Source organism: Macrobrachium rosenbergii, chromosome 2 (genome assembly GCF_040412425.1).
Source record: "Macrobrachium rosenbergii isolate ZJJX-2024 chromosome 2, ASM4041242v1, whole genome shotgun sequence".
In the NCBI taxonomy this organism is placed as follows: Eukaryota; Metazoa; Arthropoda; class Malacostraca; order Decapoda; family Palaemonidae; genus Macrobrachium; species Macrobrachium rosenbergii.
The window spans coordinates 89,110,216-89,123,360 of record NC_089742.1 but is presented as its reverse complement, the minus strand read 5'-3'; the positions used below and the strand labels follow the sequence as shown (position 1 = coordinate 89,123,360).

The window sequence follows — 13,145 nt, the reverse complement described above, 5'->3', positions numbered from 1 at the left end:
CAACACCATCACACTCCGCACACACCATCTGCTCTTACTCCGACTCTTTGAGTCACCTACAAGTTCTCATATCTTGATGCTTTTTTTTTTCATACATAGTTTTTATGAATAGTCTTATGAACATTCTCTATGTGACACACACACACACATATATATATATATATATATATATATATATATATATATATATATATTTCTGGGTCGGGGTCCCGTGTCACCCGGTGAAATAGTCCATTCAGCACTTATTTCAGGTAATCTCCGCTGTTAGATACCAGAGAAAGCTAAATGAAATGCTGAGCATTAATTCTCAGAGCTTAGCTCCACTAGATGGAGTCGTATGGAAAAGGGTGAACTACAAAAACACGGAACCTTATCCTATAGAGATTCCCAATGTCAAAGTCCCAACGAGAGAGGTGCCGACACAAGCCCATGCACTACTCATGGACTGCATACAAGGCAACACTAGCTCATTCCATTTTAGCACGTTTTTTCGCTCACACGTAATTTCTGTGATCCTTATTTTGTGCTCTATTTTGGATTTTTATGGCATCCTCGCAAAGGTTCTTCTTCAATTATTTGAGTACCAGTGTTTTGTTGTTTTTGTGGCGATTGAGGCTTCTTATTTTCTCCTTAGTTTAATAATTAAAGGAATTTATAACGCCTGCCTCGATCTCTCATCGTCATCTCTGACCTCTTGGTCTTGGATCGCATTTTTGTTTTGTGTTTTTTATTTGTATCCCTTTTGGCTGGGGATGTTTTACCAGTAATGGTCTCAATCCTTAGTGGGTTTGATTAATTTTGCTTGTTCTGGTACCCGCTATCACGAGAAGTGCTGTTTAGCGCTTAGGGCTACTTGAAGCACTGGCCCATTCGCTATCATGGCTTCATTACGAGAGTGATTTTTATTACGTGAAGTGATGTTTAGCCGCTTAGGCTACGAGTTACCCACTTCAAATCATTCGCCTTTATCATGGCTTCATTACGTGAGTGATAAGCTTAGCGCTAGGGTTGGCTTAGCTACCCCCGGGCCCATTCGCTTTTATCGTGGCTTCATTAATGCAGAAATGTTGTTGGAGCGCTTAGGCCACGAGCTTCCCAGCCATTCCGCTATTATCATGGCCTTATTATGCTTTATTTGTCACTCACTTTCTTAGCCTTGGGGGATCTTATTTTCTGGTACTGGTTATGGTTTTTACTTTGTTTTCAAGGATTTGTTTATTTTGTGAATTGTGTTCCTTCCTGGTCAAGTGCTGTCTTGCTGTTTAGGCTACGCGGTTCCCCTCGGCCTATTCGCCTTATTTTGGGCTTTATTTTGTCTTGTTTTAGACTCATTTCTAAGTGTATGGGAACATGATTTTCATTGTTACATTTAATTTTTGACCTAGTGCTTGGATGCTTTTGAATTTTGTTAATTTTGGGATACTTTCTTTAACTGAGATCGGGTCATAAATCCCTTCACGCCCATGTTGTGTTGGGCCTGCCTATCCTCCTACATGTACCTTATAGACAATTTTTGTTTTTATTATGATTTTTTTTTTTTTTTAGTTATTGGTTGCCTTTTACCTCTCTCAGGCTTCCTTCCTTTACATCACCTCAGTTAGGTCAGCCTAGGGGTTATTGTAACACTTTCCTTCGGGAAAATTCGCATGAAGGGACGATCTCGATCTGTACGTATGAGTTTCATGTCGGTGATCTCGTTCTGTACATGTGTGTTTTATGTCTGGTGCTTCCCTTTGTTTGGTTTTGGCTTGGATATATTGCCTACGTCCACCCTCTCCCTGTTTCGGCTTTTCACTTGGTAGGCTAATGTTCCAATAAGTTAAGCTGGAATAGCTTAGGCTTACCTAAGTGAGCTCATCTTAGTTCAATCCTTCTTGGGTTGAGTTTACTAATGGTGACCGGGAGTGCCTCCCACCCTGTTCACATTTCTTTTGCATCGACTATATATATGTTATTTGTGGTTTCGAGAGTCCCCTTCTCTCTCCCTTTTATCTTGCTCTCTCTCCCTTGGTTTGTTTTCAAAGTTTGTTAACTTTCCAAGGGGGCTTGAGAGCAATTATCTTATTTTATGTCGAGCCTAAATCCTCCCTCTGCATTGATTGGATTGTCCTCTGGGTGTGTCTGAGCTGGCACTCCACCTGACCTGGAGTGCACCAGGAGTGCCTCCCACTCCTGTTCACACTCTTTCTTATCTTCTTTGCTCTCCTGGCCGTAGAGGTTTTTGCCCTTCCTCCTTTTTCTCTCGCCTGTCGCAACACAGCTTACATAGCTAGGGATCTATGAGAATTCTGGGCGCCGGGAGGCTGTCCCACCCTGGTCGCTGCTTTGGGTTATCAACCTCCTGGCCTATCCTTCCCTCACGCCGACTATTTCCCCTTCGTGGTGCTTCCGGCATGTTCGCACCTCACTGTTGGGATTCATACGAGGCCAGTTAGCTTCTCCACCCAACTGTCTTCTGCTTTATTTACTTTCGGGCGTTCTCTCCTTTGCTACTACCTGTTCGGGTGTCGTTATCTTGCTGGGCGCCTCTGCTTATTGCCACGGGCGAAAGTAGTGTTTAGCGGTCAGCGCTTATTCCCCACCGCTATCACTCGCTCAGATATCCTCCGGTTTTCCTCCTGGCTCGAGTGCGCCTACTCCAACAGTTCATAACCTTCCCACATTTTGTTCCACATAATCGCTCGAATGTCTGACTCTGTTTTTGTGTTCATGGAGTTTTGTCCTGTTAGCCCGCTTTCTCCGGTTTTCTCCCGGGTTTTCTGGTTCGATCAGGGTTATAGCTGCTACGGCATTTGCCCGGCATCCGCTCCAGCATGCCCTTTCTCATACTGCCGCTGGTTTTGTCAAGTGCAGGAATGCCCGCCATCCTACAACAAACCAGCGGTCACGGAGTCTATAGCTCCATCTGGTGCGCAGTCTGCTGGATTTATAGTTTGGCACAGAAGGTTATGAAGCACGCTATGCTTCCTCGAGCAGGCTGGATGAACCCGTAGGTTTTATATATACCTGTCGGTTTCGCTTCCGCCAAACTCCGCCTCATGACTTATTCTTGACTCGAAGGTTGTTGTCTATGCTCTCTCCGAGCAGGCTACTTGATGAATCCGTAGGGTTTTATCGCCGCCAAACGCCGCTCCTTTGGCTTATTATTAGTTTGGCACCGCAGGTGGCGCACGCTATGCTCTCCCGAAAGCAGGCTAGCAATCTGATGAATCCGTAGGTTTCATATACACCTGCTGGTTTTACTCTCCGCTGCTTCCACCTTATGTGGCTTATTAATAGTCGCTTCTTTCAACTCGCTCAAGGGATTTCTGTTAATTCGGTAGAGCCATATAAACTATCGGGCTCCGCCTCTTGTGGCTTATTAATAGTTAATCTTCGGTGTTTAGCTCTCCGGCGTAGATTCTCATGGCTCGTAGGTTTATACTTGCTCATTTCTCCGCTAAACTCCGCTCGGGCGAAGATTCTCGGTAATTGGTAGGTTTCATATACACCTATCGGTTTTTCCGCCAAACTCCGCCTTATAACTTATTGATAGTTGTTCCTCCGTGTGGGTCCTAATTCTTCTCCAGGCCGTCGCAAGTCTCAGAACTCTTCGCCTGCCAATTAATATTTTGAGAGTTTTCTGAAGACGCTGGGCGGCCTTCCGTCCTGCTCCTCGACCTGTGAACATCGTCCCGAGCCGATAAGTAGGTGCGGGAATAATTGAGACAAACCTTTTCCGCTAGCCGAATCAGTAGCAAACTTTTCTAGGGATTCGCTACCTTCTCATCCCTTTCACGCTCCTGGTCTACCGTCCCTAAGGTGAAGTAAGAAATAAAAGACCACCTTTTTAAACCAAGAAGATCTACCCGGCCCCCCTCAAGGACGCCTCGGATCTCTAATCCGTGCCATCTAATGCAGTTTGGCCTCGTCTTCTGAAAGGGACACGCCCAAGCAAAGCAAGGCGTAAGCCACTCTCCTTCCTTTGTTGGAAAACTTCGCTGGTCTCCTTTATAAGGAGCTCGTTATGAGGGCCATTGTCAACCCATTAAACTAACTATCTACGTCATGGTCCATGCCTTCCCTTTCCCAGGAGCTAAATCCCAGAGATCAATCTCAAGACCTATTGTCAATGGATCACCTGTTAAGTCCCGTCTCGCCCGAATTCCCATCGCCCGACATCTCCACCCTTTCCTCCAGTTCAGGAATCTTGTGCCTTCCCTTTATGCTTCCTAGCATGAAGGCACCCTCCTGTTGGGGTGTGGGCACGGAGGTTGGTGGAAGGGCATTTCTTCCCTTCCGGTCTGGTATCCTCTATCCGGTTTTACCAGACTGTCAGAACGAGCATGGCATCTGTCTGCAGGATCCATAAGTGAGCTCCTCAGCTAGGGGCTGGACACATCGCCCCTGAGGACTTAACGGAGTGGCAGGCGTGAAAGGCCCAAGTTCACGCTAGCTGTGGGGTCTAATGCTGTCTTGGAGCCCTGTTTCTACCCTTGTGCTCCGAATGTAGCCTCTTATCAAACAGGCTTGTTTTTTGAAAATGTATCGCTGAGGCATTCCGGAGACAGACATCACAGATACATTCACAGTGAATCTTCTAACTCGACTTACGCCTAATTCTTATTCAGCTGTGACAGCTCCCTTAAGCTCCGAGTCAATTTTTCGGAAGCTGAAACAGGGTGTAAGTCAGGCTTGCCCTGCTCCGCTTGGAGCTGAAGAATCTATGAACAGTTTCACCTGGAGAATTAATCTTTTCCCAGGTGGGCGTTTGTTGTTACGTCCGACTTGGGCTACTATTGTTACCCAGAGCCTCCGTTCTCATGGGTGTCTACCCACGAGCAGAAACGTCTGGATCTTGCCGGACCTGTCCTAAGTCCGCAAGAAGTTCATGTAGTTCAAGAGCCCCTGCTCAGGCGGTGTGCAGGCGCCAGGTCTCTTGCCCCTAGACAGCCGTCATTTCTCACCCCAGCCTCCACCCTCGATGCAAAGTGGTCAGCCAACACATCAGCTCCCTTGTAACGCCCGTGTGTCTCTGCCTCCCCACGTGCCCGCCGGAGCTTTGCTTCATACCAAACCCCAAGGAAAGAATTTTCACTAGACATTTGGCCAGAGGTCTTGACCTCAGGGTTATCATAAGAGCAGGGATGCATCCTACTCTCTCCGAGAATTTGGGAAGGCATTCGCCTAATGTGGAGGGCAATCAAGCCTCCTCCCTGTAGTATTTCTCATATGGGTGGGAGGCTGTACCATTTTCGGGGCCACTGGAACTTCAGTTCCTGGGCCCAGAGTATAGTTATCAGGGCCCGGGGGGGGAGCTGGACTGTTGTTCCCCCCAATCAGGTTCAGTCAACCTCCGCCGAGTTCTGGGTCTTAAGTAATGGCCTGTCAGGCTTTTTCAGTCTGCCAAGGAAGTTCCCTTCCACTGGAGTGTAAATCTTTCCGGCGTGTCCCGCTTGTTTTCCTTATTCTGCGTGCAAGTCTCGGTTACATATAGTTCAGGGGTTCGGATCCTACTGCGCCGTGGAGCCGTGAATCCACCTCTATAGACCTTTCCTCGAAAGCCTTTTCACATCTTGGTTGCAGAAAGGTCCTATCCTTCTGGGATTCAGACTCGGGAGCAGGCGTACTCTTCAGGTTCATGCCCTCCTCAACAGGCTCCAGAGTCTTTTTGCTATTTGAACAATACCGTAGTTCAACAGCTCCGTATTAGGAGGCTATGCTAGCTGCATATCTAGTTGCCTGGCTCATTTGGGCACCTAGCCGGGAATTGCCTGAGGGCGCCGGTCATTATAATCGGTTTCAGAGTCTTTGGGTCGGCACCAGGGGAAGGAATCCACCTGATTCAGGAGGGTAACTTCCGTAGTTATGAATCCAGTGAAGGGAAAGAGATAACAAGGGCATCTTATCATTTCATCATTCAAGCATACCTTCCCGCGCCCAAGAAAAAGGTCCTGCCTTCTCCAGCTTGCTTTAGTGACGGTTCTCCTCCTTCTGAAGTCGTGCTGGAGTTTATGACCGCATGGTGGAGTCAGGACGTGTCTCCCTTGATTCCTCCTGCTTGAATAGTGGCCCGCCCGCACAACCGTCAAGTGCTTACCGGGTCAGTTCCTCCAGTTTCTCCGGCTCAGTATTCCACACCACACCTCTCTGGGCTGGTGAGGTGATTTCTGGCCCAATGAAGTACATGGGTACTTAGTCGTCAATGCCTGCAGTTCCATATCAACGCTTTGAGTGGCGTATTATCTTCTCCTGTTCTTGGAAACTTCTTTTCCCCAAGAGGTTTCCTAGGCTGGTTCTGAACAAAACAGCAATAGTGCGCTGCGTAAACAAGTGGTTTTGGACTCGAATTGCTTCGTTCAGGTTATGGTTCATTCTTCTCCATAACCAACAGACGCAGGTGCTTCTGTCTACCACCCTTCTCGTAGGGGTCCAAAAGGTCACTGCTTTTTCCCTATCCAGGGCCTCCCCCCTGGTGTCGGAATAGTCCTTAGGCGGAGCGTCATTCAGGTAGTCTTGTGACCTTTTCCTGGGCCTGGAAGTAGGTCAGTTTGCAACCCAATTCAGCCATTAAACTATCAAGCTGTCCCGTCTGGTATAAACTCAGGCCCACACAGCCCACTCAAACTCTGATGTCCTGGCTTTGTGGTCTTTGTGAATCTTACAGTTTAGGAGGAAACTGATATTGGTCCTGTTATTTCTGTTTTCCTGAAATCAGTTAAGGGATCCTACTCTACTGCAGTATGGTTCTGCAGTTAAGTAACTAGCACTCTCTTCACATAGTTTCTGGCTACAGTACTGATGTGGCCGCGATTGGCCCTTTGTTAAAAGTGTTTTGTTAAACCAGACTCACAGGCCCTTAACTTTCATCCCTAAGGTCTGTGTTCTGCCTAAGAACAGTAATTCATTCACATTCGGTTTCCTGGTCTTTGAGTAATGTATCGAGTTACTTCGTAACCAACAATCATCTTGTTCTTATCTTTCCTGTTGGGCGAAGTCCCAAAATTTTTAATCAGCTTAGCTTCTAGTGTTAGTTTTCCTCAGCCTGTTCGTCTCTGTCTGGCGGAACCAATCAGTTTGGTTTGTCTGGTGGAACCAATCAGTTTGGTTTCCCCTCATCAGGGGTAGTGTTGTGAATTCCTCACCCTAACTTTCTATCTACAATTGAAGGTCCTCATTTTCGGTGGTCACCTTGAAAGTACTCCCTTTACAAGGTCTGTTTCGTGTCCAGTTTTCTTCTTTGCAGGCTTTTTAGACAGGACCTCGCAATTTTGTCAGGTCCTCTCCTTAAAAAAAGGGGGCACTGTCATTGGGTCTGCTATTAGGCAGAAGTATTTTCAATACAAGCCTATTCAGGCATGCTGTTCTAAGCCCATGATCTTAGACGGTGACCACTTACATTATTTTCATTACATGAACTTATAACTTTACTTATGTTCAGGGTAGAATTTCTTAGTTTTCAACGTTTCTATTTAAGTCTTTAATAGCATAAGAATGATGTTTATTTCTCTGTTAATATTTCACCGGTGACACGGACTCCTACCCAGAAAAAAGGATTTTGACAAAGGAAAATCTATTTCTGGAGAGGGGCCCGTGGTCACCGTGACCCACCCCTGTTTTTCATATCTCTCCTCCTCTTGATAAACTTCATTCTAGTGAGGTGGGTGCTAACATGGACGCGTTAGTGTTGCTCTGTATGGCATCCTTGTGCAGTGCATGGGCTTGTATCGCACTCCTCTCATGGGACTTTTGACATTGGGAATCTCTATAGATAAGGTTCCTGTTTTTGTAGTTCACCCTTTTCCATACACCCACTCCATCTAGTGGAGCCTGCCTGGGGGTAGTAACTCCAGCATTTCATTTAGCTTCTGCATTCAGCAAACGGAATTAATTAGAAATAAGTGCTGAATGGACTATTTCAATCGGGTGACACGGTTCTTCTCTGGTAAATAGATTTTCCTTGTCAAACTTTATATATATAACCAGCGTATCGGGTTAACGGCATTTCGTGTTAGGGCGCTATTAGCGACGCCATTAACTGATTTTTGGCACCACCTCGCCAGTGGCACTATTATAGATTTTACGCCGATCTCCAGTTAACAGCGCTGTTAAGTGGGGATAACCGTGCCGATATCTGGTGAATGACGCCATTAAGTGGGGTTTTCAGTGCTATTATCGCTGATTTTCGATTAGCGGCACTGGGCTGGGGACAGGACCCTCTCCCGGTGACCATGGACTGCCTGTATGTAATAAATATATAAGTACATATATATGTATGTGTGTGTGTTCCTTCTGATTATAATGTAAGAATTTGAATAATAATAGTATAAACTGACTATGTTAGGGGTATAATTAACATCCATAGGGTTACCTACTTTTGATGTATAAATTTTATATCAAATTTAATGTAGTTATTGGTAAGACAGAATTTTAGTATTTTTACAGTCAGTTTTAATACAAGAAAAGTAACAATTTTTTTAGTACTTTTCTGAGCCTTTCAGAATGTTTATATATAATGCAAAAATTTTGGATTTGTAACAGTTAGATAATGGGCTACTAAATGAAGATATGATATGGGGGTTAGTTCCCTTTTTGCCTTTCCTGACAGATATAAGCAATTTTGTTTAAGAAAATTCTCTCATCAAAGAAAATTCTTACATCATATTCTTGTTAGAGAAGTGCAGATTAAACTCCAGCAGCCTTGGTTTAGGTCGGAGAAGCAGAGGCTGTTAATGTATTTTGGAATCAATATTGATTTTAAGATGTATCCTTTCTATACATAAGGCAAAGAAAATTGATGTACTGTGTAAGGTACAGTAGTTGTCTGTGAAAACTATCATCATCTGAAATATTTTCACAGGTGATGGTGGGAGCAGTGTTGTAGGGGGGAAAGCTGCCTCATTGGAGGTCTTCAACCCCTCTTACTCCCGCACCTCATCCAACACATCCCTCTCACAGCCACCCACTTCTCATGTGTCCCATCACCAACATCATATGCAACAGCAGCAACATCACCAACAGCAACAGCAGCCTCCAGTTCGTTCCAGGTAGAATGCAATAGCCTGTTGCATGTCTAGTTAGTGAGTGAGAATATTCAATAAAGTATTTGACCTATTTTCCTTTACAAGCATAAGTTTCAAGAAATAATTATTCAGTTTAATGTTATGTAGCCTTAGTTAATCATGAAACTTTAGTGAATAGAAACTTTTCATTACATTTTTATCCTTTTTTTGCACCCTTTCTTATTACAGTTTAGCTCTTTGTTCCAGACACGTGTATAATAACAGGCAATGTAATTATTTTCAGGTCCATCCAGAATTTAAGTGATGGAAGTTATCAAGGTGCTGTTGGTCGTCATCCAAGCAATCCAAGTTTAGTGGTTGAAGAAGAAAGGTATTACCAAAATGTAAACTTTCATCAGGGTCCACAGGATCCTCGTATGGGCTCAACACGCACGAGACCTGCACAGCCCCTTCCACTGGGTTCGCCTACTTCTCAAGGTCCCACTGAACAAGTTCGTTCTGATCACATTCGACCTGACCCAAGAGGTGACCATAGACCAGCATCTGCTTTTATGCAGCGAGAGGATATGATGTCTCATCGAAACGATTTGCAGCGTCCAGCATCTCAGCGTGACATTCGTGCTGATGCAAAAATGATGGAAATGACAGAGGAAGTGCGTCGACGAGAAGAGCGCATGCGTCTGAATGGCCATACAGCAAACCCCCAGCAACAGCGACCAGGGCCTCATCAACCACATCATCGAGTACCAAATGCATATCCTACTAATTCACCTTTCTCAGCAGATGGATATGGAGGCTTGCAAGGATTTCCAAGTCAGCAACACCCTAGTTACCATCCGGCTTCATCACAACCACTTAGCCCTCAGGGTCCTATTTCAGGTCTTCAGGTTCCACCTCAGCATCATCCCCATTCTCAATATCCTCCTGGACAGTCACATGGCTTCCCAGGAAAACATCCTCCTCCAACAGCACCAAAGCCAAAATCCCAAGGATTGTCACAAACTCCCCTTTCTCCCGAAGCTCCTGAAAAGCCTTCAAGACAGTTTGGCTATGATGGTATAGGGCCTAGTTATGAAGGAGGTCCTCCGAGGCCACCACCACCAGAAGATGGCTACCGTGACTCTCCGCCTCCACCTCCACCACCAACTTCAACACATCCACTTCTTCAGGGTAGCAGACCAACTTCAAGTGTTGGTTACAGTTCTAATCAGTTACCAAACAAAACAGCTTTTAATGCAGCCAGCCCTTGGGACAGAGAAGAGAAAGACAGAGTAAGATATATGTTATTTTTAATATTACCATATTTTTGAGGAAGTAATGAAATTCCACATTTCAGTGCCACAAAGTGATGACTATTTTTATAGGAACTTGGGTGTTTGATTGTACCGTAGAGTACCACTGGGATAGAAAATATTGCATCAGTTCCTTTAATGTTTCAGACAATAGACATATGGCAGTATTCAGCATGCAATACTGGCAACTAATTGCCTGGCTGCACAGGCGCATGATGTGCTATGGTGACGGACTTAAGTTTCTGTTACTTAGTTGTGGGTTGCCCAAGAGCAAGAGCCTTTGCCTGCACAAGGCTGATTTAGTCTAAAACAAAGAACTGGGTCACTCGCTAACGTATATTACAGCAGTGAACTAAATAACATTCTATTTAAAGGAAATTAAAATTATTATTGTCCTTTTGAATGTTTTGCTTTAAGAATTGTGGTATTACACTAATGTTTATTTATCATAATCAAAATATAAAAAAAAATGTTGAATATCAACCTATAAATGTTTGGCTAGGCCTAATGATCCTTGCCTGATCTGTGAAAGGCGGTGAATCCTATAATATGCAATGTGATTTTGTTTAAAAGTATTTGTGTGGTATTAGACATTCATAATCAGTAACGTGTTCTTTTACAGCCATTATGCAAATATATAATTGATCTTTTCAGTGCTGAACGGACTCCTCGAATTGTCCATTTGACCTAATACTGAAACCATATGGTTGAGGACTGAATTGTTCATTCCTTGAGAGAAAAATGTTTATACTCTCCATAATGAGGTAAAACAGGAAAACTAAAATAATGTATCAACATACAATTAACATGTGTAATTGGTGGTAGATAATACTGATGTGAGCAAGAGTTGAAATGTAACATTAAAAAACATGTAGAAAAATATTAATTAATGAAAGTTCAATAAATGTTTTAGAATATAATTAAAGAACAACAACATCTCAAGATGAGTCAACATATTCTTATGAACACAATTAAATAAAATTAACAGTAAATTATATTTATCCCAGATATTCAGTAAAAGTGAGTTTTTTTAGCCAGTTTCAGTTTATGAATGCTATTCACATCTTGATATTCAGTGTAACTCCCAAAAGTACCAATAACTCCGTTCTCACGTCGTTACCAGTTACCATTCATTCTAGGCCTATGTGATTCCCATTAAACCATTCATTTGTAAAAAAAAAAAATATTCCTAATTTCCTTCTCTGTTATATCTGAATTCTCCTTCATATTTGAAAAATTTTCTATTTCTATTTGACATTTTTGATGGTATTGAAAAGAAAATTGGCATATGTAAGATTTAGAAGTTATCATGCATCCAAACTGGTCTACTGAACATTCAGCATTGCAGCCATGCTAACCAAACCTCATACGGCAGTGCATTTCACCACCCTACTGTGAAGTGAACTGTGTTTAGTTTAAGAAAGGACGTCATTAATTTTATAATATTTTTTATAATTACAGCACTGTATATCGTATTTGCGAACTTAAAATTATTTTATTTTAACAGAAAGATCTTTCAACAGATGATACTCTGATAACATCAGATATGCTAAACTCCACTCACTTACGTATTATTTGCATAAAATAACAACTCTTTATACAGATGATACTTAGTTACCACGGTTGGTAGGACTGTTCACATCTAAAAATAATGAAATATTTCATAATGATTCGGACAAAATACTTAAACCTGCATAAAACAAGGGTTTTCCTTGAAGTTTTATTTTTTACTTATGATAACTGATTCCAGTTTTCATACTATTAAAAATTTTCTCAAACTAATTATTATGTGGAAAATAAAAAAGAAAAAATCCAAATGGTGTATTTTGTAAAGTGATGCAGTATATAATAGCATAATTGTTCTTACTGTTTTATGATGCCTGATTTCAGTGAGTTTTACAACTAAATTAATTTTGTTACAGAATGATCGCCGTCGCCGTGAAGCTGTGCGGCATTGGAGGGATGAGCAGATTTCATCTTTAGAGGCACTTGAAGTTCGGACATCTCAGCAAGATGAGAGACTTCGTACATTAAGACTAGAAAAAGAATTTCAGAGGCGTGCAGAAGAAGCTCTAACTAACGAGGATGATGATGATGAGGATGAAGATGATGATGAAGCAGATGATCCCAATGAAAATGAAAATAAAGACAGTTCACGACAGACTTTAGAACCTTTAATTAAGGAAGATAGTAAACCCTTGTCTTCAGTAATCCAAGAACCTCGTATGAATGGAGGAGGACCTGTTGATGATGAAAGAGCCCGTCGAGTTGATGAAATTAGGAGAAAACAGCAAGAACTGGAGGCTGCAAGTGAAGTAGAAGAACGCCTTCTACGAGAGGCTCAGCGTCGACAACAAGAAGAACAGATGCGACAAAAACAGCAGCAGGCTGCTCCCCCACAGCATTTGCATTATCAACACCAACATCATGCAAGTCAGAGGCTTGATTCTCTTGTTGCTACCCCATTCCAGCCACAATATAGCAATGGCCCTGTCAATGGGATGAGAGGAGGGGGATCTCATGCTAGTTATCAGGAACATGGAGTTGGACCTGATATCAGAAATCGTGGAGAGAGTGTGGTAAGTGTAGCACAGAACAGTCCTGTTCCACCAGAAAGAGGCTCCTCCTATTCTGTTATGCAACAGCAAACTCCATCATCTGCATCCTCAAATAGCAGATATAAAGGCACTGATACCTCATCAGCTACTATCAAGCGTGTACAGTTTTCAGAAACTCCAGCTACTGTGGAAACACACATTACATATGACAGCAATGCAAATCAAGAGAAAACTCCCCAAGATCCTAATGTAAGTATTTTTTAGTGATATTGCTAATAACATTCACCACTGAC

General features: G+C 43.1%; 1 protein-coding gene across 1 annotated transcript in view; it reads left to right on the top strand.

Moving 5' to 3' along the window:
• The window catches only part of cno (adherens junction formation factor afadin), a 696,676-nt gene that overhangs the window by 657,159 nt on the left and 26,372 nt on the right, over positions 1-13,145 (top strand). The window contains 3 exon segments of the mRNA XM_067122056.1: positions 8,840-9,026; positions 9,286-10,273; positions 12,217-13,101. Coding sequence (XP_066978157.1) covers positions 8,840-9,026; positions 9,286-10,273; positions 12,217-13,101 — 2,060 coding nt within the window.